Source organism: Gobius niger, assembly GCF_951799975.1.
Source record: "Gobius niger genome assembly, chromosome: 21".
NCBI lineage: Eukaryota > Metazoa > Chordata > Actinopteri > Gobiiformes > Gobiidae > Gobius > Gobius niger.
Genome location: NC_136872.1, coordinates 20,477,473 through 20,504,884, shown reverse-complemented (window position 1 = coordinate 20,504,884; position 27,412 = coordinate 20,477,473). Strand labels below are relative to the sequence as shown.

The window sequence follows — 27,412 nt, the reverse complement described above, 5'->3', positions numbered from 1 at the left end:
TCTGCCCACACTTTACACGACATTTCAAGCTACTCTCGTCTGCAGGTACGAGATTTTCACTGGACACTGACTCCAGATCAGCATATTCGATTCAAGTCATTGTAGTTTGCAGAGTACCGTTTAAAGGGGGTTCACACAAATATGCACGTCGTAAAACACAAAAAGCAAAAAACATGAGGTCAAAGCGAGTAACATGTATGCGTTTCTCTGTACCGTAATGCCTTTAGTGTCCCTTTTTTTTTCTGTTCGCCGCCCACTTTGAGATCGGGGATATCGTTATTATCACAACAACAAAAGTGGACGAGATATGCGTAAAAACAAAAGGAAATTCAAATTAAAAAACGGTGTAGTGATGGAGATGTCCATAAGGAGCAGCAGCTTGGCTTCGAGTCGAGGAGGAGGAGGGAGGTGGGAGGGGGGGGCACAGGAGAGGCGTCCCGTTCGTGGAGAGGACGTCGAGGAGGGGGGGGGCAGGTCCAGGGCTCAGTCTGTGGAGAAAAGAAGAGAGAGAAAAACGTAAGAAAAAAAGCATCTGTGGCGACGTTAAAAGCTGAAAGTGCAACCTCTTAACCCCCGCCTTAACCAAGCACATTAGCTCTATTTCAGCTTTACCCAAATCCATAAGGTCACAGCCTATAGGCCAGTGTAACTCCTCATTTAAAGCAAACACCTACAAAGCTCATCTAAATGGGGCTTTTTCCTCATTCTTACCACATTTCCAACTCTTGTGTTCCATTATCACTTCCTGGTTATCATCGTAAGCCCCTCCCACCCTCCTCTCGCTCCCCTTCGCGGCGCAGCTGTTTCAACGCAGAGCAAAACAAACGCTGTGTGGCTGTAGTGAAGCCATGACGAATGTTTTTACTTTGCAATAAAAGGATTAAAGCTTAAGAGATCGAGAGGAGGGGGGAAACATTTCTCAGGAGGAGCTTTTCGGGAGGTTTAAAGATTACTCAAAGATGCGCAAGAAGTGGCTCAAAACGCAACTCCAGGTCTGGTTTTGACAAGAGAACAACATGGTAGAAAGCTCTAAAAACCTCCCAAGATAGAGGTTTGTCACATTTCCTTCAGTTTGTAATGCACCACAGAAGCCCTGATCTAACATATCGTGCCCCCCCCCCTTCTCCCCTCTCTCTCGCCCCCCCCCTGCTCTGTCCGGAGCTGCTCGGACTTTACCCGCTTTAACCCCGAGCCTGGCGTCGCTCCAGCCGGGCTCATCCGCAGCGAGCGCGGCTTTGTGCGCCGACAATGAGAGCCGCGCGCCACAAAACGCTCAAAAACACACGGGAACACGCCAGGAATGCCACGGCGCCGCTGCCCGGCACGAGGACGGGCGACACACACACACACACACATACACACACACACACGCACACAACTGTACTCAGAAATATTTCACATTATTGTTACGGCTTTGTCACTTCACACGCGGCGGAATTTGGGCTGAACCGTGTGAGAAATGTGAAAAATTCAGGCAGAAATCATAAGAAATAAGCTTAAAATAAGTTGCAAAATCGTGATTTGAACGGGGGCTTTTTGCAGCACGATGTTGGTGAAGCGCAACAAAATATCCTGTCTCCATGGGGCAACCAAACAGAAACGGCCGCTGAAGGTAAAGCTAAGGATTATGGTCGTCTAAAGTAAACAAAGAGAACATGAAAGAGTTTGCCTTGACCCAACAATGGCCTGATGATGAGATTAAAAGCAGAGACCGAACGCTCTCGCAAACAGCTCCTCATATTATAACTGTCACATCACGATGCATCAAAATGTTAACGGAATAAAAGCTCCTAATTTTAAAGAAATACCCGGAAAAAAAACACTTTCTGAAGCTGCATATTCTTTTATTTTCAAATGAATCTTTTGTACCAACTTTCCAGGCGTATTGCAGCTGGTCTCCATGGTAACGCAGGACCGTCAGCTCCATACTGCGGGATTACAGACGGCTTTCCATGTCGGCAGAAACTCAATATTTTGTATCTGCAATATATGATTATTATTATGGAACAAGTTTGACTAATAATATCTTATTTAATCTCTTAACCCGCACCTGAACTGAGGACTTAGCTTTCAAATGAGGCGCTACATTGTCCGTTTTTTCTCTTATAAGATTATCATATCACATTGCAGGACGTGGGGATTGTGAAATCATAAGCTCCGCTGTGCGATAGTTCAAAGAGAACCGTAGATCCGATCAAACTTTTATCGTAGTCGTTTCAGGCTTCAGTTTTTCTCCTGTCTCTGACATCTGAGTGATAGATGTTATTGTTCACCGATCCGAATTGTGGAGCCTCTGATCTCATCTTCAGCTGCAACAGATAAAAGTTTGTCTGAGTTTAAAATAAAGCAGATTCTAAAGTGTTAAGATACAAACGACATTGTGTCATAGGAGGGGGCGTGGCTTCGCCGAGGGGGGAAATAGAATCTTTTGGGGAACAGAATTTTCCACCCTTTTAAGCCAAATTCTGGTGGAATATGAACTTATTCATCTCACAAATTAAATCAACTGTAAATCCGGCCCATGTGGATATTTTCTCACAGCAGATTGTTCAGTAGAAGTGAAAAAACGGCAGTCGAAGCAAGTGCTAGCTAACCGCTAGCATTAGCACAATGCTAACATGAAGCATCATCTCCATTATTTATGTATTTATGGACTGTTGAACCATGTCCATGTCCATGAATGATTACAGAAAGTTTACATTTTTCTCCAAATTGTTTTCCCCCTTAACTGCTTTCAAACATGACCATATATGGACGATGCCAGAGAGGCCGTCTGTATCTATAGACTCTCCGTAATTCCATCCTCGACTTATTTTAATCACGTGGCTGTCCCCCAGTGGTACTCTAAATGTCGGGGGAACTCCAGAAGGAGGAGCAAAAAGTTTTTGTTTTAATGTGGGGCAGTTTTTGACAGTAAATGTAGCATGACTTCCTTCACTCATCGTTTCAGCATTTAAATGTATCTATGTCTGCAGCGTTTTTGTCCAATAGCAGCCGGGCTGGACCTATAGGTGGAGCGTTTAGGAGCCGCCGCAGCTTGTAGACTCATCAGGCCTCGCGAGCCGCTGACTGAAGATGTGCGAGAATTTATCATGAGCCGAGAATGTGGATATTGCGGCGTAAGCGTCTGAGTCTTTGGTTTCAATCGCAAACTGCAGGAAAATACACACGCACAAGTTCAACCCCGGTTCAGTCCATAGAGTCCGGGTCACTACAGGTCACTAACAGGACAGAGTGTGATTTGCAGATCATTGATTTGGCGCTCGCTCTCTGGCTTTTATGCAGAGATACAGGATGCAGAACAATACCCAGGTTTTACAGCAGTGTCAAAACTTATGACAGGGAAAGTCTAGAACATATTCAACGGCAGGTTTTGATGGAATGATAAGTGAATATAAGCACTGATAAGGAGTCCCTGGGAAGTATTTGCAAACACACTGTAAAATCCATTGCATGTATTGATATTAAACCGTGTCATTCATCAGACCAAAGGATGAATGTCTGTTTATTTCACTCATCAACATTGAGGTTCGGCTCTGGTTCAACAGAACTGTGACGCAGCAAAGAAAAAAACAGCCCCTCACAGAAACGCCACAGCATCACAGGGGAAAGAAACGATCTCAACACAAACTTATCGCCAAATAAAGATCCAGGAGCAGAGAAACGAAACATGCGGAGGTGCTCGCTGTAAAGTCAGACCAAGGCAAATGAGAGGGGTCGGTGCAGTTGTGAAAGTCCTCGCTTCAGATTGAACGACATAGGGCCTCATTTCCTAGTTATCCAGAGTTTTTTTTAAGAGTTCAGTGATGCTAGGCTAGTGCTAGGCTAGCGCATGTCTATGGTAACTAGTAGCCTGCATTGACACCTCTTCAAAATCATGGGTCTGTCCTCCAAAAGTTGCCATATCTGATTTGTAGAAAGCTCCTTTGTGGATTTCACGTGTAGTAATGCCGGCCGCAGGTAAACAAACTACTGTAGATCCGGTAACCGAGCAGATCACTCCGCCGCTGCTCAAATATAAGTTCTTTTAAATGCAAAATGGTTATATTTCAAACATTATTCAGTCGACACAGACATTTATATGGGTAGTCTGGTGTTATAAGTGATTTGCCTCAGGTGCACTGTGGTCAGATTGTTTTTAATGCAGGCTACAAGTTACCATAGATATGCGCTAGCCTAGCACTAGCCTAGCACCACTAAACTCTTCAAATCTAAAGACTGCAAGGATTAAAAAATATACATATCTCCAGAAATCAGAAACACTCTGGATAACTAGGAAATGCACTTGGACTTGGTTACGGCGGGGGTTAAGAGGTTAAGGAATAGTTGAAGGAATTTGCGGATTATTGGAATAGTTGCGGCCTTGCGGGTAAAGCTAATGGTGTTAATGAAGGTAGAAAAGCGCTTTATAAGTTGAGACTATTTACCATCTTACTTATGCAATACTTTGGCTAATCTTTGGTGAACAGTAAGTAGAAAAGTTATTGTAAAATGTCGCCTTACACAGTTCTGATTTAGTCTTTGACATTTTTCACTCGGGTGGTTCAGTTTTCAAGTATTTACATCCCCACAATCGCCTATCAAAGCCTGTTTAATCATCAGTCCAGTCGTACAGCGCGGTGCTCGGTTACTGCCCTCTTTGACCCTTGTTGTCCCAGCTGCCAGCAGGTTTTACGGACTCCCGCCTCGCCTTGCTCAACGACACAACAACAACAACAACAACAACTACGGCGCTAACACCGGTGCCAGCTGCAGGTGTGAGCGAGCGCCTGTTGACGAGGGAAAGGGGGGGTCGGCTCGGGTCAGGACTGGACTTGTTTTGATCAAAGTCCGCCGCGTCTGGACCCAAAGAACCCGGAGACCTCGGCCCTCCCTCCCCTCGGCGCGGGCTCCGTCTGTCTGCGCAACAAACGCTCCCAACGGCAACAGAAACAAAGTCACTGAACGGACCGGGCTGAATTTAAGGCCCTGAATGTCTTTGAAAAGCATGAAATCTGATTCCAACGGCCATTCAGTCCAGATTTGTTTGGAAATGCCAAAAAGTTGTGTCCAGAGGTGGTCCGTAATGAAGTACATTTACTAAAAACGGTGCATTATGGAGCTTTTCATGCAAATAAAAAGTTGATTTTAGTGTGTATTTGACCAGTGTGGGTATCTTAGCACCTCTGCTTTCCACCCTGGAGTCCTCAAGGAGGCTCCAGGATCAGTTGTGGGTCTTTTTTGGGGTTCTTCACTAGTGTTTGTCTTGAAAACAGTTGCTATGGAGCTGTCTGAAAAGCTTCTAAATTGGCCGCACGGTGCACGTGATGTGGGCATGGAGTGACAGGCCCAATTTTGTAACCATTTTCCACATGGCACGAATTAATTGAATTAAATCGATTTATCATCGAGCCCTATGTCGCATCAGGCAAAATTGATTGAGCTTTAAAGCAGAATTAAGTAGCAATGCCAGATGAAAATTTGAAATACAGTAGATAATATTCATAAGAGCATAGGATGGTAGAGGTCAGCAAGAGGATGAAAAGGTTTTTTGAATTTTTTAAATACATCAATTACTTCCAAAGTTATAAACATTTCAGTTTTCATTTTCGGCCACTTTTGGTGAAATCGTTTTCCATTAAAACAATAGGATATGGTCTGGACCGATTTATCACAAAAAGTGGTACAATTTTCAGCTTCTTTGTTCTCTAACTTTCCCATCTCCCCAAATATCATTCTCAAAATTCACATCCAAGAAGGAAAATTGTCAAGGATTTCAAATATGATGTCAGATTTTAATTGTGGGCTAAGACAATGCAACCAATTTGCATATTTTAACAAATAATTAAGGCGAGACACTGCAGGTGGATACAGAAAACATTTAAAGTGAGTGATATCGATTTTAAACTTCAGCTGTATATTATTAACACAAATCTGAACAAAAACTGTATTGCTGTATTTCCGTAATATTTGATTATATATAAAAATAAGAGTTTATGCTAAAATATGCAATTTTTTGCAGATTAAATCTAAATAATGCACCATCCATGTTTAAAATAATGGTTTAAGCTTTGTTGGTACATTAGATAAAAAGATTCTTTCAGAGGGGATTTGGGATATCTTGTATAGTTTTTTGAATAAGCCAGTTATGGTGATCTCCAAAAAAAAAAAAAAAAAAAAAAGTCAAATATTTAGGACTTTTTTTTTTTTTTTTTTAGTTACTTAATTTGTAATTTTATAGTGGAAATTCAGCAAAACATATCCTATTGCATTTCTGTTATTTTGGTAAATTAATCACGTGAATAAGATTGTTTTAAGAGCTAATTTGTAGTTCAAAAACTCCGCATTGTGGCTTTATGCAAATGAGTGCGCACCGCGGAGCAGAGAGGATTTGGAGCGAGACACGTTATACCATAGAAACTAGCTTCGTAGCCTCACACTGTGGCTGATGCGGGTGCCCTGCGGACCCCGCTGGTTCCCGGTGTGCCAGGGCATGTGCCAGGGCATGTGCCAGGGCCATAAACAGCCACAGACCTGGGCTACAGTCGGGCCGTTACCGCGCGAGCGGAGCGGAGCTAACGCTAGCTACACCGCGGACTCGCCCTGGTTTAGAGCGGCCGCTGACGGCGCGGCCAGGTTTTATAACTTCATTCAAAAAGCCGCGGGTCAAAATCACATTTATATCCCAAACCAAAGCGCAAATAAGAAAGAATACTTCTTATATTTTATGATCATGATGGTGACTTTTCGAAAAATGTCCACACTTTCAGCCACGATTGCGGAGACTTTCCCCCACAATATCTCAGGATTTACAGCAAATATGCAGAAGTCACCAGCACCATTGGACTCGGCTACTCGTGTTCTGATTGACTGGAAAATATCACGGTCCGGGAACGTGATTTGTTGCCGCGGAAAACGAGATGAAAAAAGTGTTTTTTTCGAGCGAGGTCCAGACTACTGATCGACGATTTTGACGCTGCAGGTGGACTTTACTCATTCATAACTCAACAATTAATTGGCCTACCGAAGAACTAAAAACACCAGTGGATTCCTTGATTCAAGCTGCGTTTAATGATACTAGATTAATAAATATCCGTCGAATATTGTAACCGCTAGATGGCGCTAAAGCAGAGGAACGCTCATTCAGGTCATTTTTCACCACTCAGTGACGGCTGCATTTTGCGTTGCTAAATTAAGTAACTCTTGCCCCGAGAGGTCATAAGCGCCACTGCAGGTGTTGTAGCATGTTGTGGTTTTTTACGCAGTAATTGTCCGTGAGAGTAAATACGGCACTGACAGAAAAGACAAAAGGAGAGATTGTACATCCAATTACACAATGGAGATAATTATTTTTCACACAAACTTGGCTTAACCACTGTTTAAGCAGTGCTAGCCCGCAGTTAGCTTTGCCCATTAGCCTGTTAGCTTCTTCTTCATGATTGCATTAGTGTGTATTGGTGACTCCGACCCAGAGGCAGGAAAGTTGCATTTTGGTTTTCTGATCAATGACACCAGGGGGAGATGAAAGACCCACCAATCATCACATTAACACTTATTATTTTATTATCCAGTCCTGGTTTAGTCTTGGTTTTTAACCAGTTTAGTTGTTTCGTCCTGGCTCAGACCGCGGCTCTGCCATCTCTGATAATGACTAAAGTGTTAGTAAGTTATAGCTTTGCTTCCCTTTAAGAAAACATCTGCATTTGCGCTGAAGCTGCTCATGAGTTCAGGTTGCTTTTTTCTTAGACTCGCTGCAGATCATTTATTGACGTCTGCAGAAAAAAAGTACCAAGTCGGTACCGTTTAATAGTACCCATCCCTGAGCAGCTCTGACTGAAATTTTACCCAAACTTTTGCTTAAAGGTAGCCTGGTTTTACCAGACCCTCATACTCATTTTGTTTCGTACAAGGGTCTGGATCTTCAGCTGAGCTCCGTTTTCAGGTGTGAGGGGTGAACTCCTTTGAAACGATTGGATCTGATTTTCGCTAGCGTTTGATCGTGACGTATGTAAGGCGCCTGAGTAAGTGAAGCAGCTATCATAACTCTATCATAACTCTATCATAACTCTGTCATAACTCTGTCATAACTCTGTCATAACTATCATAACTCTATCATAACTATCATAACTCTATCATAACTCTGTCATAACTCTATCATAACTCTATCATAACTCTGTCATAACTCTATCATATCTATCATATCTATCATAACTCTATCATAACTCTATCATAACTCTATCATAACTCTATCATAACTCTATCATAACTCTATCATAACTCTATCATAACTCTGTCATAACTCTGTCATAACTCTGTCATAACTATCATAACTCTATCATAACTATCATAACTCTATCATAACTCTGTCATAACTCTATCATAACTCTATCATAACTCTGTCATAACTCTGTCATATCTATCATATCTATCATAACTCTATCATAACTCTATCATAACTCTATCATAACTCTATCATAACTCTATCATAACTCTATCATAAAGGCTTCAGTTTAAATTTCTGGATATTTGGGAGCCGAGCAAGAACAATTTGAAGAGCTTCCATTACTTTCGTATCCGCCGCCGTCGTCAAACTACAACCAGCAAATGTGGCGCAAATGCTTGAGATCACCTACAAGCCCCGCCTCCACAGCTCACTGAATGGTGGGTTCAATTCAACCGATGTAACGCAGCCACTGAGATCAGACCCAGACGTACATGTAGGGAAACTATAATTGGAGTTTGGCCAGGCTAGCTTAAAGGTTTGAATATGCCGAGATTTTTTGCATTTGTGGCATCAAAAAAGCAGAACATTTGATTTGCCACCAGTATAAACCCCGAACATTAAACATATTTCCCAACATTGGAGAGCGTGGAAGCAAACCAGCTGCTTTTTAAATGCACAGAAATACGACCCAGCTGTGCGCGTCCTCCGTGGGTTGTTTAGCGTTTCCAGACAGAGGCATTTTGAGTTTTTCGGCAGCAGAAACGGCGCTGTTTATCTAAAGCGCTGGTCAAAAGGGCAGTGGGTCTGAACAGAGACAAAGACATTAACAAAGAGGCGGCGCGTGCGTCACTCGCAGCGACTCCCAAACACCGGTTTACGCACGCTCGGGCTCTGGCTAATAAAGTTATCTAACAGCGCATTCCAGTCAGTGCTGTAGTAAAAGAAAACCTGCTTTATCATTACTGCGTCTGGGACCGGGAGAGAGGAGTACCAGTGGAAATAAACCAGATATTGAAAGTTGATGGACCATTTTTTAAAGCGCGAGATAATGGACTCATTTGGTCGAGATGCTGAACAGATGATCGCGATTTTACAAAACAACTACATTCAGGTCTCATATGGAGGAGGCAATACATCACTTAGGAGATCGTAATTGATGTTTGGAAGAGATTTACATTTACAATATTGGATTTACCTCCAATGTCAAGAAATGTGGAAAAAGTGGGGTGTGAAGAATTGGTTAAAAAAAATCATTTGGGGAAAATAATTAGGGATGCACGATAATATCAGCCGTAAATTATTGGCATTTATAATTATATATAATTAGGCCTGATAATTATAAGCTCAAATTGCATTGCATCTGCGGCTCCAGCTCGCTGCCTTTCTCTCGGCCCGGCTCGTCCTGCAGCCCGGAGCTGCTGCAGACTCAGGGCAGCACATTTACAGCAGCAGAAACACGCTCTCCCCGGCCGACTTCTGCGCGGTTTTAGCTGAAAAATACGAAGAGTATAGATACAGACGGCATCTCTGGAATCGCCCATATATGGTCATGTTTGAAAACAGTTAAGGGGGAAAACAATTTGGTGAAAAATTTAAACTTTCTCTAATTATTCAAAAACTACTTTAACAAAAGCTGAAATATTAATATAGTTTTCTACTAAATAAAGATACAAAGACATGGGGAGGAGCAAAGTGGTTCAACAGCCCATAAATACATAAATAACGGAGAATGCTAACTTGATGCTTCATGCTAGCATCGCGCTAATGCTAACGCTAGCTAGCTCCAGCTACAACTGCCTTTTTTTAAGCTTCTACTGAACAATCTGCTGAGAATAAACATCCATATGGACCAAATTTAGACTTGACTTTATTTGTATTTAATAAATAAGTTTATATTTCACCTGAAAATGGAAAAAAAAAGAGCCAGGGCCACGCCCCCTTCTATGACGAGATGCCGTCTGTATCTATTCCAGCGAAACAATGCTGTGCAGCTCAGACCTGTTCACCACAACTGCCTCTAAAATCCTGCATTCAAAAAGGTGTTCCTTCGGGTCTGAAGTGCCGTCATGCACGAGCTTAATATAGAAGCTGCGGTTACACGTATGACCTGAGGTGGCAGTAGTGAGTATAAAATGGCAAACTTGCATCTAGTCCCTTTAAGTTTATCAGTAAGGTAATTCCATAATTTTACTCCGACAGTTTGTAGTCGACTAAATTTACATGTAATTTTAGTCGCATAAAACTAGACTAAAATTGAAGATTATTATAATATATAAAACGTAATTAAAATATGTTGTCAAATTAACACATTATTGCATATTTCTGATGCTTTTCAAATATAACATCTCAAAAATATTGAGAGATGAATTTTTGTCAATATCGCCCACCTCTAGTCACATAATCTACTGCAAACAAAGTGCCCTCTCTTTATGGGATCTCATGATAAAACCGGCTAATACAGTAGTTTAGACGTCAACAAACAGGTTCTAATAGTTTGAAAATTGCACTGACAAAGCTCGTAAAAATGTCAGCCGTTTTCATCATCTTAACATTCCTAAATTTCCCTTAAAGCCATTAAATCCTAAAACAAAAGAAAAACTACCAAGCTTATTGTAGCAGGTGAAACGTGGGGCTGCAGCTTGTGTGGGTTTTATACGAAATACCAGCGAAGCACTTAAAGAAAAGGCGAAGCGAGGAGCTGGATTTACGAGTCTGGAAAACACCTCGTCAAAGTTGTGTAATAGTCCAGGAATTTATTGACCTCAGGGACCCACTCGAGCGGAGAGGTTAGCGGTTCGATTCCCCGTTCAGCTCAAGAAGAGACACTGGTGTGCTATAATATTAAGTGCCCTTGATTTTTACTTTTAGGCAGAGTTTGCACTTAAGACTTAACCTCTTAACCGAGCGCATTGTCTCCAGTTCAGCTTTACCCAAATCTGAAAACTTCAACTGATTTGACAGAAAACTGATTGTTGGCACAGTTTTGCTATATGTTTGAAGTGTTTTTGTCATGCTTTCGTCTCTTTTTGTCTCTTTTTGTCTCTTTTTGTGTTGTGTTTTTGTAGTTTGTCTGGTTGTTGCTTCTTTGATACGTTTTTTCCACATTTGTAATTTTTTTCTTGGTTTGACTTCATTTTTTTTCTTCTTTTTTTTTTAGCTTTATTCTTCATTTTTTCTTCATTTTATCTCACTTTTTTATTGATTTTTGGTCACTTTTTTCTTGATTTTCTTGATTTTTCTCACTTTTTTGTTATTTTTTTCTTGATTCTTCATTTCTTCTCACTTTTTCTAGATATTTTGTAATTTCTTTGATTTTTTTCTCACTTTTGTCTTGATTTTTCTTAATTTTTTCTCACTTTCTTCTAGATCTTTCGTCACTTTTTCGTTGTGTTATTGTAGCTTTTCTGACACGTTTTTGACCCTCTTGTTGCTGCTTTGTTGTTGTTTTTTGTCACAGTTTTTTTCAGTGTGCTCACTTCAGGTGGGGGTTAGGAGGTTGAGGGATTTTGCGATATATTGTGGCTTATTCCGATACGATATTCTGTGTAATATATTGTGCAGCCCCGATTCAAAAATGCCACTGATCAGTGCGGAGTCAGAAACGCTCTCGTGTGTGAATCTAATCAGTCTAACATCTGCTCTGCCACATTTAAGACGCCTGAGTAAGAGCAGAGCACCTCCTCTTACGGGGGGCTGTGTGGGGGTCCTGTTTCCAGCAGCACATGCCTGGGACCGGCCCATAAATTGATGTCAGTCTGTAAATAGCCCTGTAAATATAGACGGAAGAGGAAAAGGGCAGCGTGGAAGCCGCCAGAGCCGAAGTCACTGTCAGTGCATCAGCGGCAACGGATCGTCCACCAGATCATATGGAAATTACTGTTTGGAACAAATGCAAAATTACAATGTCGAGTTTATGACCAATGTCAAGAAATGTGGAGGGAAAAGCAAGGAAAAAATGAGGGGGGAAAACTTGGAAACATGAAAGTAAAAAATGGGTGGAATGAAAAAAAAAAAAATGTTAATTGTGAAAAACAAAGAAAAAAATTGGGGAATAATTGGGAACAAGTGGAGGAAAATTGTGAAAAAAGAAAGAAATGGGGAGCAATTGGGAAAAAATTGGGGAAAAAATAAAGAAAAAAACTGGGAACAATCTGGACCAAATGGGGAAATTGTCAAAAAAAATAAAATAAAGAAACAAATGGCGAGTAATTGTGAATTGAGAATTGAGAAAAAATTGGGAAATTGTGAAAAAAATAAAGAAACAAATGGGGAGTAATTGGGGAAAAATTGGGGGGGAAAATAGGGGAAAAAATAAAGAAAAAAATGGGAACAATTGGGAAAAAATGGGGGGAAATTAAAAAAAGAATTGGGGAAAAAATGGGGGGAAAATGGGAAAAAATAGGAACAATCAGAACAAAAGAAAGTAAAAGAAATTGTGAACAATGGGGAAAATTGGGGGGGAAATTGGAAGAAAAAGAAAAAAAAATAGGGGAAATTGGAAGAAAAAGAAAAAAGGTAAAAAAATGTGGAAGGTGTTTTATGTTCCCTTTTATCGTCTGTTCAGGACAATTATCTTTTTGAGCGACAAATGGTTTGCAAAAATGTCGCTTCATCGTTACCGAGAAAGTCCCAAAAACATTGATAAATTATTTGCTGGCGATATCGCCCAGTCCTAATTTTCCCCACCGATTATTTTGGAATAAGCTTTAGATGAGCAAATAAAGATGAAATAATAAAAAGAAAAGAACCAACTGATAACTCTAATTTGAACAGATTGTAGTGCTTCATACAGTGCATAAATGCCATCTGGAAAGGCTTTGTTTTTTGAGAACCACTGCCTTCGAGGACAAAACTAATTCCATTACAGCATAGAGTAAAAGTCAGGAACAGGGCAATTCATAAATCACACTCTGGGCTGCACGATTTTGGGGGAAAAGACTCCATTTGTGATTTCTTGGATGGTTTTGCAGTTGGCATTAGCAGCAAAGGGGCGGGAAATTCCTGACAAAATTTCAATAAAATTTTCCAGACACATTCAATGGGAACTTTAGCTTCAGTTCTGTTATTTCCCTGTTTTGTTTTTCTCATTAATTCCCATATATGCCTGTTAAGTCTCATGGAAGATAAAACATTCTCCCTGTGGACAGTTTGTTTCCAGAGGACATTATGTTACCAACTTCACTGATAGAGCAGATTGCTGATATGAAAAGGTTTTGAAAAGTTGACCACGTTGCACTTCCAGCTTGTCAATAGTTTCCACACCGACACCGGCCTGACGATCGGCGTTTATAATTAGGCGGCGATGTCGTGTGCGGGTTCAGACCGGGGGACGACACCTTTAGCATTTGGGGCTGTCAGTGTCTCATTGGGACATTCGCCAACTCAAACAGGGAGGTCCCGTCTTGATACCGGTGGGAACCTGCCCTTTCCCCTTCTCTCGGCCAGGCTTTGGTTTGCGGTGCCGCTGATGGGGTTACGTGAAGTTTGAATCCAAGGTTAGGCCTAATTTGAGGTTTAGCGACTTCTTACATTACGTCGTAGAAGCAAAAAAAGGGGCCGAGCAGTGAATCGCAATCAAATCAAAAGTGATATTTTCAACATTAATTAACGTGTCTTTTTTGTTTGTTTTTAAGGCCAAATGTCTTGTCTATAATCCTGTGTATGAAGCATCTTTACTGTAAATTATTAGAGACATAAAGCCAATTTTTAGTCTCAGTCAGTGTTTAAGCTGCTCAAGATGTTAGCATGCTACCGGTTAGCGACTTCAACACGATAAACACATGTGGCTCACATCTATGAACACTGAGGAAATCTGACCTCTGTCACATGTTGTATCCAAGGCTAGATATTTGTGGTTCAGGGCTTTCTCTTGGAGAGGTCAGAGCTGAGCTGTTGAAGCTGAATGCTAACCGGTAGCATGCTAACATCTTGAGCAGCTTAAACACTGACTCGCTGTTTTTTCTTCATACAACGTGCGTCTCTGGGGCGGTGTTTTACCTGTTATCTTCTTGAGCGATGATTACGAGTAAATAAAAATGTCACTGTCAATCTCTCTTTTATATCCTGAGTACAGATATTGCTACATGTTGCAGTACTGCATAATGCTACTTCAGTATTCAAAATGGCCGTTCACGTGACTGAAAAGCATGTATACGTCTCTATCTCCTATGTCAAAAAGTCAACAAAAAATATGATTAAAGGTGTATCACTTTCAGTTCTTCTTCTTCTTCTTGTTTTATGGCGGTTGGCAACCAGCTTAAAAGGAGCATTACCGCCTCCTACTGTTCCGGAGTATGGGTCAGCCAATGAGCTTACAAACTACACCCTTTGTACAATCACTTTCGGTTCCAGGGATATCGGTCTTGTATTTGCCTCCTCAAAAAATATCTGATCTTCTGAGTATGAAATAGAAATGAACCCGTGGCAACAAACCGGCATAATGTGGGAAAATAACAGTATCAGGCCAACGATTGGATTTGCTTATTGTGGCTTTAAAACACCAAAAGCACAATATTTCTAATGCTAAACACATACATTTCCAAAGATTTGTCACCGTTCCTGTAAATAGAAGAATAATGGATGAAAAAAAATCAGGATTGAAACGAGGCTAAAGCTCTTAAAAGGTTGAGCAACACTTTTAGGCCCTTCGTTTACTGTACTTTGAAGATCTAAATCACATCCACAGAACTCTTTGTTTGGTCCCTCCTCGCTCTGCTTTTAAGAGACAGATCCAGGTGTGCTCCTCTCCCTCCTCCTCGCTCTCGCCGCAGCTGACAGGAAGTGCATTCCAGAGCGATGATGATGCGTTTCCTGCCCGTGCGCGCGGTGTGCCCCGACACGCAGCGGCCGCAATTACAGAGCCACATCAAAGCAGCCGGCGCGAGCGTGAGTCAGCGAGCGCCAAACGCACGCCTTCTGCACAGCGTAAACAGAGGGAAGAGTCCCCCGGGAGAAAGGGCGAGCGTCGAGGAACAAAAAGACGAGGAGGAGGAGGAGGAGGAGACGTGGGAGAAGTTGTAGTAGAATTATAGGGATGTCACGGATTGAGATTGTCAGGATTATTCGGAGGAAATTATTATTGAAATGAAAGAATGCCTAGAATTGATCAAAACCATTCTACAGTAGACACGCAAGAGCGGCAAAAAGGTGATAAACACGCAATGAAAACACAACAAAAATGTGACAAAGCCGTGGAAAAAAAAGCAATGAAAAAGTAAGAAAAGACAAAAAAAAGGAGCAGCAATAAAGCGATAGAAAAACAACAAAGACAGATAAAAAAAAACGACAAAAAACATGTGAAAAAGCGACAAACATGTGACTAAATGTGGCAACAATGCAACTAATAACTTACGATCAGTTTTGTCGGTCGTAGCTTTTAAATGAGGCGTGACTAATCAAGGCTGGGACAGAAACTATGATAGAAATACCTAAAGAAGCCAAAGTGGAGCGGCCACGTAGGGCTGCACGATATTGAAGTGACTTGCGATATGCGATGCGGCTGTGCAATATCGCGATAACAATATTATTGCGATATTTCACCAAGCACGATATGTTCCATTTTTTTCAGCAAATTGTGTCAAAAGAAGACTTAAAAAACACCCAATCAGGACCAAAACAAGGGTTGCTTTAAACAAAGCTAGTAAATGTTAAACTATAACTGAACTTTTACACATGACTTCAATGCACGAGTTTGAGTTTGCAAAAAAAATGGCTCGATCTCAGTCAGATGAAGGCTGTGGTGATGTTGCGATATATTGTGGCTTCTCGCGATACGGATATTGCATCAGCTAATATCGCGATACGATATTTTTCGCGATATATTGTGCAGCCCTACAGCCATGTGCTTGTATTTTAAGCGAAGAAATGCTGTTAACAAATAAATGATCTAAGATATGTATTTATAATGATCAGATCATTAACTCATAAGTCACTGTATGCAAGTTGTTTTTAATTCATGTAAAAAAGCCTGTCCCAAAGACAGTGTCAAAAATGCAGTGATCCTTAATAAACTAATGGAAAAACATTTAACAACAGATATAATTGCTAACTGATTAAACAGCATGACAAGAAAAGATAAGACTATATTGATCTGACAATGGAGATAAGACGACACTTTTTCACACAGAGATAGTTTTACTTTTTCAGATTAATAGTAACAGTCATCAACCGTTTCAATAATCGAAGAGTTGTCGATCAATTTGTTGTTTGCCCTGTTTTCCAAATCAGTTCATGGACCTCCGAAGAGCAGAGCCTGAAAGTCTTCGTTCTTGAAGACTCCTGTAAACAAATCCCTAAAACTAGAATAGACAGACTCTTGTAGGGCTGTTCGATTATTGAAAAAATAATAATCACGATTATTTTGGTCATAATGGGAATCATGATTATTCAAACGATTATTAATTGCCTTTGAAAAAAAGTCTTTATTTTATTTATTAGAAAAAATTATGCTGAATATTTTCTGAACAGTCATAAAAGTACATTGATTTGAAGTATGCCTCGATTAAGGAGAGGTCTCTGTTTCACACCTGCCCCCTGCTGGCCAGCCCTCACACCTGCGCAAGTAAACTGAGCAGCGTGGCTTAATGACATCATCACACAGCGCTGTTTGTTTTTATGTCAGGCAAAAGCATGAGCTATGGCACGGGAAATGCGAAGGGAAAATAATCCCAGCGCCATGAAATAATGCAAAAAAAAAAAAAGATTAAATAAGAAAATAAAAAAATGATTATGCTAATTTTGTAATCGTTTAATGTAATGATCGAAATTGTAATCGAATTTAGATTAATTGCACAGCCCTAGACTCTTGGCTGCCTTGAAAAGCGTTTAAGGCTGTGATACTTGCCATTTTGGAAGTTTTCAAAATGTACAAATAAAAAAAAAAGATTTTTTTTTATGAGAAGGTCTCATCTGTAACCATGTCTTTTGGAGATCATTTTGTCTTCTCTTTGCTTCAGTAATAGAAATTAAGATAAAGATTGCCTGAACCGCCCGGCTCTCACGCTCATAAACCCTCTGCACCCTGACATGTTTCTCAGCGGTTGTGGGGGAAACTCAGGGGGAAACATTTCATATCTACACACCCATTTTTAAACAAAGCTCTAAGTCTGTGCTGTTTTTTTTTTTCTCCGTTTCCCCGACTCGACAGACTTTGAGACTAAACAATTACGGCGAATGACAAATCCTTGGCAAAGACTCCAACGCATCCTTCAAAAAACGCTGCACTCCGCCCGACCCGAGCGCGGCGGCGAGTCCGAGCCGCAGCCGCGCGCCTTTGTGTTGACTCACGCCGGCGAGCGGAGGACGGCACTTAGCGCTGAGTCACGCAACACTTTGTCCCACTGACTGACTTCTGAGCGGCTGGAGTAATGCGATTTACAGGACGGTACCGGCGCTCTCGCAGACCGACTTCCGATGGGCCGCTTCCGACAACGAGAAAACCCTCTCACGCCTTTCCCGCTTGATTCAATTGGTGTAGAAGCATCTGGCGAAGACGGAGAGTGAGGAGGCTGTGGGGTTACTCCAGGTCGGGAAAACGAGCCAGTAGTATTATGAAGAAGAAACTGCGATATCTAAAAACAAAAACTGATAAAGATTGTTGCAGGACAAAAAATATCAAATGAAGATATGGCTGCAAGGTTTATCGATCTTGAATCACAATCGAGGTTTTGACGACTACAATAACCTAAACTCAAGAGGCTGAGACTCTGGCATTTGAGTGATAAATGTCCATCAGGATTGTGCCTTGTGATCTCAGGTTCGGAGTTTCCATGAAGCAGATTCTAAAGTGTTTAGTTAGACACCATGTGATTCAATCCCGGACGTATTTTAATCACATGGTTGTCCCCCGGTGGTACTCTGAATGTCGAGGAAAGGTGGAAGCCAGACTCCTCCAGAAGAGGGCGCTGTCCACATAAAACCAAATATTTTTTAATGTAGATTATTATCTATTATCTATTTATCTATTATCTATCTAATGTGGGTCAATTTGAACGAGAATATGTGGTTTGACTAAAAGTAACATGACTTCCTTCACTCATCATCTGAGCAGTTCATGCAAGATATAAAAATCGCAAATTGAATCGCAATGTTTGATCAAATCGTAATTGGGCTTTTTTGTCAAAATCGTGCAGCCCTAAATCAAAACCATAAAGAAGGCACACACGATATCTCGTATATAATACTGTCTATGATGCGTTTTATACAGTAAAACGTGTCAGTGTTGAGCTGTGACAGCAGGGGGCGCTTCATTAGGGGCAGAGGGCTGGCATCAAATATCCGATACTGACCCGATACCTGTTTTGGCTCTCACAACTTTGAAATGTCAGTATGTCATTTTGAAGTTGAAAACCTGAAGAATTAAATCACTGAGTTAGTTTAACATCCGTGAATGCATTTTTGATTGCCATGCAAATGCCACGGTTAGCAACTTCATGCTAAAGCTAGTGGGAGCATGCTAATGCTAACGGCAACTAATCTCTTGGAGTGGCCAAGTGCTTGTATTTTAGACAATCTAATCTAGAAAGTTCAAAACTTGATCCTCGTTAAATGTTTTTCCATTAGTTTACTAAAGGTATAGCAGAGGATGTTCTATTTCCGGGTGGATCATCAAGACGATTGGTCCTCCTAATTGTCAATCATTCTGGTGATATGCCTACGCTCGCCCCTTGTTAATTTCTTCACTTTCAAGCCTATGTGAGTTACGCTGTCAGCCATTCATTGCTGCTCGCAGAACGCACCAAGTCCTTTGAAAATGGCAGAGGGTGGCAAGAGAAAAAGTCCTCCTGTAAACCTTTAATAGATATAATTGATTGGTATCATCGTGACAAGAAAATACTTTGATCGCACAAAGAAAATAAGAGGACGATTCACTTTTTCACTCAGAGAAAGCCACATTTTTGAGGAATCTCTTGGTATCGGTTAATATCGGCAGATACTGAAACCCTAGTATCGGTATCAGAAGCAATCCCCACGTCTTGCAATGTGACATCTAAAAAAAAACATGCAATGTAAACCTCGCATTAAGCAGAGAACCCAAACAGTGGCTAAAATCAAGCTGTTCTCATGTGTTAAATGGACCTTTTTAATGGATGCTGTATGTTGTTTTGCCTGTTGTAACCTGAAAGCCCATCAATAAAGAAATACTTTGGAAACGACTGATCTCCTTAAACAAATCTGGAGAGAGTTGTAAGATCCCCGGCATAAAAAGCCAATACATCACAATGAATAAAAACCTCATACCAGGCTTTTCCATTTGAACTAAAGCTGATCTGGTTTTCCGGTAAGACAAAGGCTTCCCGGCGCACACAAACTTTAACAACCGCTCCACAAACGTGACACAAGCCCTGCTCCCGCCGCCGTCTCTACACGACGACCTCAGATAAACCCGCGCACAAACGGACCTCAAAAAACACATCAGAGGCAGCGTCAGCCGGTCCCAGGACAGACGCCTTCCAAAAGAAAAAAAAGAAAAAAAAACAACAACACACACACACACACACACACACACACACACACAAAACGGCTGCGCCCTCAAAGCCCGCCGCCGATCACAGACGAGCGCCGCGTTTGGAAATAGACTCACTACAGACCGACAGAAAGGGGGGACTAAGAATAGAACACGAGAGCGAGAGAGTTATTTTGAGTTTTCGGGAAAAGATAGAAAAAAGAAACACGGTGATTTTCAGTCAGACAATGAGCTTCACTCTCTCGCTCGCTCTCTCTCTCGGCTGCACTTTGTTCCTAAACGGCATCAATAGGATAAAAATAGACACGACTCACCTGCAAATAACAACAACAAAGCGCGCGCTAAGCTCGGGCGGCGTGATTTTTCTGACAAGCACTGGCCGTTCTTCCGATGGTACTTAAGGGTCAGGATTTAGAAATAATCTGTGTATGATTTTTAGAATATAATAATTGTTTCTGCATCCAGTTTTCACTCTAAAAACATGAAACATTCTCCAAGTAGAAAACAAAATCTAAAGTTTGATATATTGCGACAGGAAAGTATCGCGATAAACGATATTATTGAAGAGCTGATATGTAAAAGTGTGTAATCTTAACATATCCCACAATGAACACGAGATACTAAAAGAGACAATAAAGGTAAATAAATGAACTGACGATCAATATTGAGCCCAAAAATGTAATGTTTATCTGCCATTTATTGAACGATAAGTCGCGAAAGTAATCCGCCCTAATGTAGAGCTGGACGCCGCTAAACGATGCCAGTATGATATCGAAAAAAAGGTTTAGGTACTACTGGTATCGGGAAAGTAAATCGAAAGCAGGTCCCGAAGAGTATATATCTTCAGATCAAAGTTTTGATGCCTGTTATCAACCTCTTAACTGAGCATTTTCCCCAGTTCAAGCTAAATCTAAAAGCTTCTTGAAATAAGCATCCAAATAAATGACAAAAACAAGACACAAATGAGGAAGAAAACGCAGAAATAACAGCAACAAAAAGCAGCAAAAACACAAAAATACAAAGAAAAAAACGCAAGTGAAAATCATAGATCAGTTTTGTTGGTCTTCAATTTCGAATGAGGCGTTACACTGGCCTATAGGCTGTGAGCTCCAGGTGAGAATTAGATTAGGGTAAAGCCGAACTGGAGAAAATGTGCTTGGTTACGGTCAAGGCGCGGGCAAGAAAGGAAGGAAGTTACTTGGTTGTTTCAGCTCAAAAACAATTTCTAGAATAAATTAACATTATTGTTCCAATTTCTGGTTCTAAATGACAAATATTTTTGTATAGATCAGAGAAAGTATTGTTCAGATATCTGTATCGTCAACTAAGTATCATTAAAGTACCGATATCGGAATAAATGTAGCAGTACCCTAGGCTGTCTACAATAAAAGTCCAATCTGAAATGATCAACTCTATTTGGAGAAGAAGCAAAACTAGGGCTGTCACGTAAATTACTATATCGACTTATCGTTCAATAAATAACAGAAAAACTATATCTTTTTGGGGCTCTGTATTTATCGTTTGTACAGTTATTAGTATTTCCCTCATGTTTTACCACATATGTTTATTGCAGCCTGTGTGGTATTTTAGGATATGATGATGCACTTTTAGAACAAAGGTTTACTGTCATTTTTATGCCTGAGAGTTGACGTATCGAGTATCGTTAGAGTCAATAATATCGTTTATCGCGATACTTTCCTGCCTCAATATATCGAACTTCAAATTTGTTATCGTGACAGGCCTAAAACAGAACTTTTTGTGTAATTCTGAGGCTGTCTTGGGTGATTCTGTGCCACTGTCTCTTCCACCAATACAGATATGACACCATCTAATATATTTTTAAAGATATATTGTGCAGACGTACTCGGTAGTAAGTGGAAGGTGTAACAGTTTATGAGGTGGTACTTGTGGAAAGTCAGAACCACTCAGCTAAAGTAGAGGGTTAGCCGGTTTTATGAGCAATCGGTTCAAGTACCACCTCATAATGAGAACGGATCCCAGGAAAAATCATCTCCATCTCGCTAAAACAACTGCAGTTTTTTGGGAATCTTCACCAGCTCAATTACAGACCAAGCGTATCTCACACAGACAAGAGGAGCAGCCCTTAAACATATCCAAATATTCACAAAGATACAACTTTAATGAACCACACGATCCTTCTGTAACATCATTCAGCCTGTAAACAAATCTGTGACAACGACAAAGCTAAAAACGAAATGTAGGTTTTGCAAGTTTAGCAGCAGGAAGTTATTTGGGGATTTCGACAATGAGCTTTATTCTCTCTGCTGCACTGTGTTCTCAAAAGAATCAACAAGTCAGAAATAGACACACGTTTTAGAGACAAATATCACAACAAAGCACATGGTGTTGTAAACCATGATTTAAACGCCCTATATGGAATTAGCAATGACATTTCACAGAGGCTACAGCTGGAGTAAGGTTTAAATGTGCCTATTTTTTGCATCTAGGAGATAATTTCATGTATTCTTTAGAGAAGCACTTGTTCTCCAGGTTTACAGCCAGTTTAGATGCAATTCAGTCTAATTAAAGGTTATTTTTTACATGCTTTTGCACTTGGAGGGTCAAATAATTGGAGTGAAAAGTTTGAGAACCATTGTACCAGAAAAATATTGAGCCGAAAAGCCTGAAGTATTTATTATATATGTTTGTTTTTCACTGTTTTACTAAAGCAAAGTGTATTGAGGAGGACTTGGGATTACTTTGGATCTAAAAAGTAGGCGAAGTTTGTTTTAATTGTGTTTTGCTGTAAAATGTTTGGATTTCAGTGGGTTTTAGCTTTATTTTGAATACAATACACAGCTAAATACCAATAAATTGTGAGCTTATTGGTTCTTTTTTAAACTGATTGGCTGCACCTTCGAGTTCAGGGGTACTTTGAGGAGAAATGGAAGACTCAAGGGGTATGTGAGGCCAAAAAGATTGGCAACCCCTGCTCTAGAGTTCTAGTAGGAATGGTTTTCAGTGATATCGTCCTTGTTGTATCAAACTACAAAGGCCTAACAGCAGCACCCTGTAACCTGGTTCAGTTGTAGCTTTTCTAAACCGCTTTAATTAAAAATGGGAACATAACCAAGCCTTTATGACTCACCCTTCGTCGTGGAGGAAACCCGGTCCGATTTGCTGAAGTCTATACTGGCGTAGGCTCCGTTCTCGGGCAGCGGCGCCGCGCCCGTCGGCGTGGTCGAACTCCCGGTGTCGCTCCCGGAGGTCACGGTGGTCGCGGTGCTGCCGTCCTCTCGCAGCTCCAGCGCGATGTAGTTCAGGCCGTTCTGGTAACCCCCGGACATGTTTCGGCACATCCGGCCACTGCTGGCGGAGCCGGAGGAGGAGGAAGAGGCCGAGGTCCCGGGAGACAGGCCCGAGTCCAACCCTCGAGGCTGGGAGGGGTGAGAGTCTCCTCCCATGCCCTCCACGGACATCCAGACGCTGTCGAAAGACGCCGAGCTGCTCCACCTGGAGATTGGAAAAAACAAACATTAGGGTTCAATTTAGGAAGGACAGAATGTTGTTTCAGATCATCAATTATTATTTCATATGACTAAATATCAACAATGCAATGAACAAGTTTCTCATATAATGCATGTAAAAGTGTCAGAGTGTTTCTAATACGATGCCATATTGTACTGATCTATAAAATTGACAGAAATGTTTGTGCTGTACTCACCTCGTCGTCTGCCCCTCCGTCACATAGGCCCCGTTGGACGCTCCTGGATTGGCCGGCGTGGGGTGCGTCGTCGCCCCTCCTCCGGACGGGGTCGAGTTGGACGACGAGGTTGAGGAGAAGGTTTCAGAGCTGTGTCGCCTCCTGCCCTGCGGATCGGCCCGCACCACTTTGGGCTCGGTCTGGCCTCTCCCGGGGCTGGCCGGGGGCAGCGTGGGCGAAACGGAGGACGCTGGCGCGTTGTAATGCCCCTCCATCAAACACAAGTGCTGCAGCATGGTCGTCGGGCTCGTCCTGTCGCCACTCAAGCCGAACGTCATGTCCGTGTAGTCGTCCCCCACCCCTCGCCAGTGCCCGCCCGTCGCTGCCCCGGGGTTGGTGGCTAGCGGGCGGATGTAGCTGGGCGGGTTCCAGGGCGCCACCAAGCTGGGCCTGGGCGCCTGGCTTTTCGTCTCGGATCCCACCTCCACGCTCATGTAGTCTTGATGCGGAGTCGGGGAGCGGCGGTGCTCGGAGGAAGGCGCTTCGTCGGGGTACGGGTAGGCGGGGGGCTGCTGTTGATGCGGGAAATGATCTCCAAATTCAATGTTGATGTATTCGCCGGGACTTGAGGGACCCTCGGCGCGGGACGCTGTGGGCACCGACGTCGACACGCCTGTAGATGTCGTCGCGGGCTCGCTGACTCTGATCGGGCCGTGGAAACTTCGACGGCCGAGCGGAAGGCGGTTGGGTCTTGTCCGGCGATCCAACATGGCCGCAGTCGTGTGGTGGGCTCCGTACGGCGGAGGAGGGTGGGATGGAGTAGAAGAGGCGCTGCCCACGCTCCGTTTCTCCGGGGTGGTGTAGACAGGTTTAGCGGGCGAACACATGGGGACGTATTCGCCGTACTCCTTCTCATCCCGTTCTCTTGTTGGAGTTTTGTAGGAGCGGGGCAGGGAGAAGTACGGGTTGTAAGATTTCGGAGTAGACTCTGGCGTGGAGGGCATGTAGCTCCCGTTAGCCTGCTTCCTCGCCCCGCCGCTGCTGTAGGACATGTCCATGTACTCTCCGTTTTCGGGGCACTCGGCGATTCGATCACTTCCGCTCGCGCCGGCCCCTTTCGCCGAGCTTCCGTGGGGCCCGGGAGAGGCTTGGACCGGGGAGGGGGAACCGCCGCTGCTGCCTCCTCCCGGAAGCATCATCATATAGCCGTGGGAGTCCGTGGAGGCTTGAGATTGAAGCGGGTGATGGGCTACGCGGGAGAATTGAGGAGAATGGGAGATGTTGTGTGAGTAAGCGCTTGGTTGCATAGGCATATAGTCGGGTGGGGTGTCCCGGGGCGAAGCAGCCACGCCGCACATCATGGGCATGTAGCCGCTGTCTTCTTTAGCCGAGGAGGAGAGAGGCGGGCGCTCGCTCGTCGTTTCGTTTCGGGGCAACGTTGACGGGCGACTTTGCTGGCTGTGCTCGGAGCATGAACTGTAGTCCGAGCGCAGTGAAGAGGACGAGGAAGAGGGACCTCCGCGCAGCAGCCCGCCCCCGAACGGCAAAACCACATCGGAGCTCTCGTCCAAGGAGAAGTTGGTTTGCGTCATTTTCTGGTAAACCGCCACTCCGGACCCGCCTGTGGCGCCGCTCGTGGGCCTGGAGCAGGAGTGCGTCCGCCTTCGCAATGACGAAGATGAAAACCGCTCGTCCTCCGTCGTCGACGTGCTCTCGTCGCGCAAATTGTCGGCTCCGCTCGGCCCGAAAACGTCCCGACTCCACCCCATCGCCATGTAGTCGTTAAGGCAGTTCTCTTCTCTGATCGGCGGCGTGTTGCCGAGCGAGTCCGGCGTGTTGCTCCGAACTCGAAAGTACCTAAAATCGCCGGGGCTCGAACCGTATTCATCCGACGAGTTGAAGCCTCCGTCCGACGGGGATCCGCATATCGACGCGCTGGAGGGGCGGGTGAGGGTGTCCGAAACCGACCCGTGCCCGCTGCTCGACGACACGCTGACCGGGCTCGTGGTGGAGGGGAAATGCGAGACGGGGAGCGAGGCGGAGCGGGCGTGATAGGTCGCCGTTCCGGGTATCGCTCTGACGTACCTCCCGCTCGCCGTGTTCGTACCTGTGCTGCCGGTAGCCATGCCGCTAGCGCTTCCTCCCGCTTCTGGGCGACAGTGCTGGGCCCGCGTCGAGTTCAGATGCACCAGACTTCCCGTGGCGGAGCGGAAAGGCCGGTTCATCGTTCCCTCTCCTTCGCTGGACGTCCTGAAGCGATAACCGCTCGCCCCGGTGCTTTTACTCGACGGCGGCGTACCGACCACCGACTCCGTTCTCGATCGCCGTTGCAGCCCGGTTTGACTTGGCGGCAAATTTCCAAGATGGCGCCTCGTCGTGATGAAGGGCATCGGGTTCGAGCCGGAGGATTGACTTTTACTCCTCGGGCGAAACTCTGCAAAAGCTTTGAGGGCCTTCATCGTCTCCAGTATCGTCTCGTGCATGTTTTGGGCCACCACCGAATCGTCCACCTGCATCCATATCTCCCCGGGCCCGATGGAGGAGGAGCGCCCCACCTCGATGAAGAAAAAGCTTTCCGAATGTCCACAGCGCCTTATGTTCATGAGTTGCAAGTTCACACAGGGGGTTTCAGAGTTCAACTTAACGAGGTGCAGCGTTTTACTAGATAAACACAACCTGTAAACACCGGTGAGGTTTTTCGTTTGCCCCAGTCCCTTGGGCTTCACATTGACCTGCCACACCTCCTTGAAGACAGTGCCAGGCGTGACCGTACCGTACCCATCGTCCAAATCGTCCGAGTCGAGGTGCCCTTTCTTGCCCTCGCTCATCAACTCGCTCACGGCCACGTACCAGTCCTCCTGCTCCTGCTCGTTCTCGGCCACGATGGCAAAGTACTCATCTTTAGTGTAGAGGGCGATGAGGTGCTTGTTTTTGGAGTCAGCCCTTTTGTTCACGGTAAAACACTGGTAGAGGTAAATCACTCTTTTGGGGGAAGAGGGGGCGACGGCGGCGGCGGAGGAGGAGGAGGAGGAGGAAGAGCGCAGGCTGTTCCTAAATTTCTTCTCGCTGTCGTAGTACTCCAAGCGGCTGGGCCCCAAGTGGCTGGCAGCGCGCAGCACAAAAAACCTCTTATGTCCATGCTTTTGCTTTCTCAGGTAGCCGCATTTTCGTATGTCGTCCACGGCGTCAGAGTTCACCGGCGCAAAGACATGGCTACTACTACTACTAGTGCCGCCGCCGCTGCTGTTGTTGTTGGCGGTGGAAGAGGACGGTTCCTCGTTTACCTGCGTCGTCCGCGCGCTCTCCCCCGGCACAAGCTGCTGATGCTGGGCCGCCTGCGAGTGCTGCTGCTCTTTGGGCAGCGGGTGGTTGTTGTGGAGGTGACCGGAGGGCTGTAAATGCGGATGAAAACGAGACCCACCGCCTCCGCTGCCGATGTTAATTAACGGAGAAGGGGGTTCCCCGGCTGAGCCCTCTCCGCTTGCGCCCGTTTTGGCCCCCGCGTCCCTCTTCTGCGGCTGCGGCTGCGTCTCCACCATCAACATCGCTGCCTTTCCTTCCTGGTAATCCGTGAAATTTGCCATCGGCGATTACAATCAAAGGTCACTTTAGTTGCGAGCTAATCCGAGCGGACCTAGCCCCCATTCTCGTTAGAAAGGGGGGGGGGGAGCTAAAGCGGAGCTAGCTACGGTTCGCTCCAGCAGTAGCAGCAGCAGCAGCGGCGGCTCAAATTTGCTTAGCGCACAACTCACTCACACACCGCCCGGGCTGGCTGGCAGGCAGGCAGGCAGGCAGGCAGGCAAAGGAGAAAGGGGGGGGGGGGATATTCCTCCAATAAAACGAGTCCCTTTAGCCTTTCAGCGCAGATAAGAGCCTCCAGCGCGGCCCTTTGTGTTACGAAATGAAGCCTACCGTGCCCAACATGGCCAGCTTTCCGCGGTGTTTGCTGTAATCGGTGGGGTCGTGTTGGCTAGCTCGGTTAGCAGCGCGTCTGTTCTGCTCTTGTACACATCTATCGGCCCAGAGCACAAACAACACATGACCCAATGCGTCACCGGCTGAAGGGGAGGGAGCTTAGCGA

General features: G+C 44.0%; 1 protein-coding gene across 1 annotated transcript; it reads right to left on the bottom strand.

Annotated features, from left to right (window-relative positions):
- Positions 1 to 27,412, bottom strand: irs4b (insulin receptor substrate 4b). The gene is made up of 3 exons (XM_079579866.1): positions 23,353 to 27,412; positions 22,777 to 23,141; positions 1 to 488 (listed from the first exon to the last, which is right to left on the bottom strand). Exons 1-3 carry the CDS (start codon positions 26,913 to 26,915, stop codon positions 484 to 486), a joined length of 3,933 nt encoding a protein of 1,310 aa, XP_079435992.1. The 5' UTR covers positions 26,916 to 27,412; the 3' UTR covers positions 1 to 483.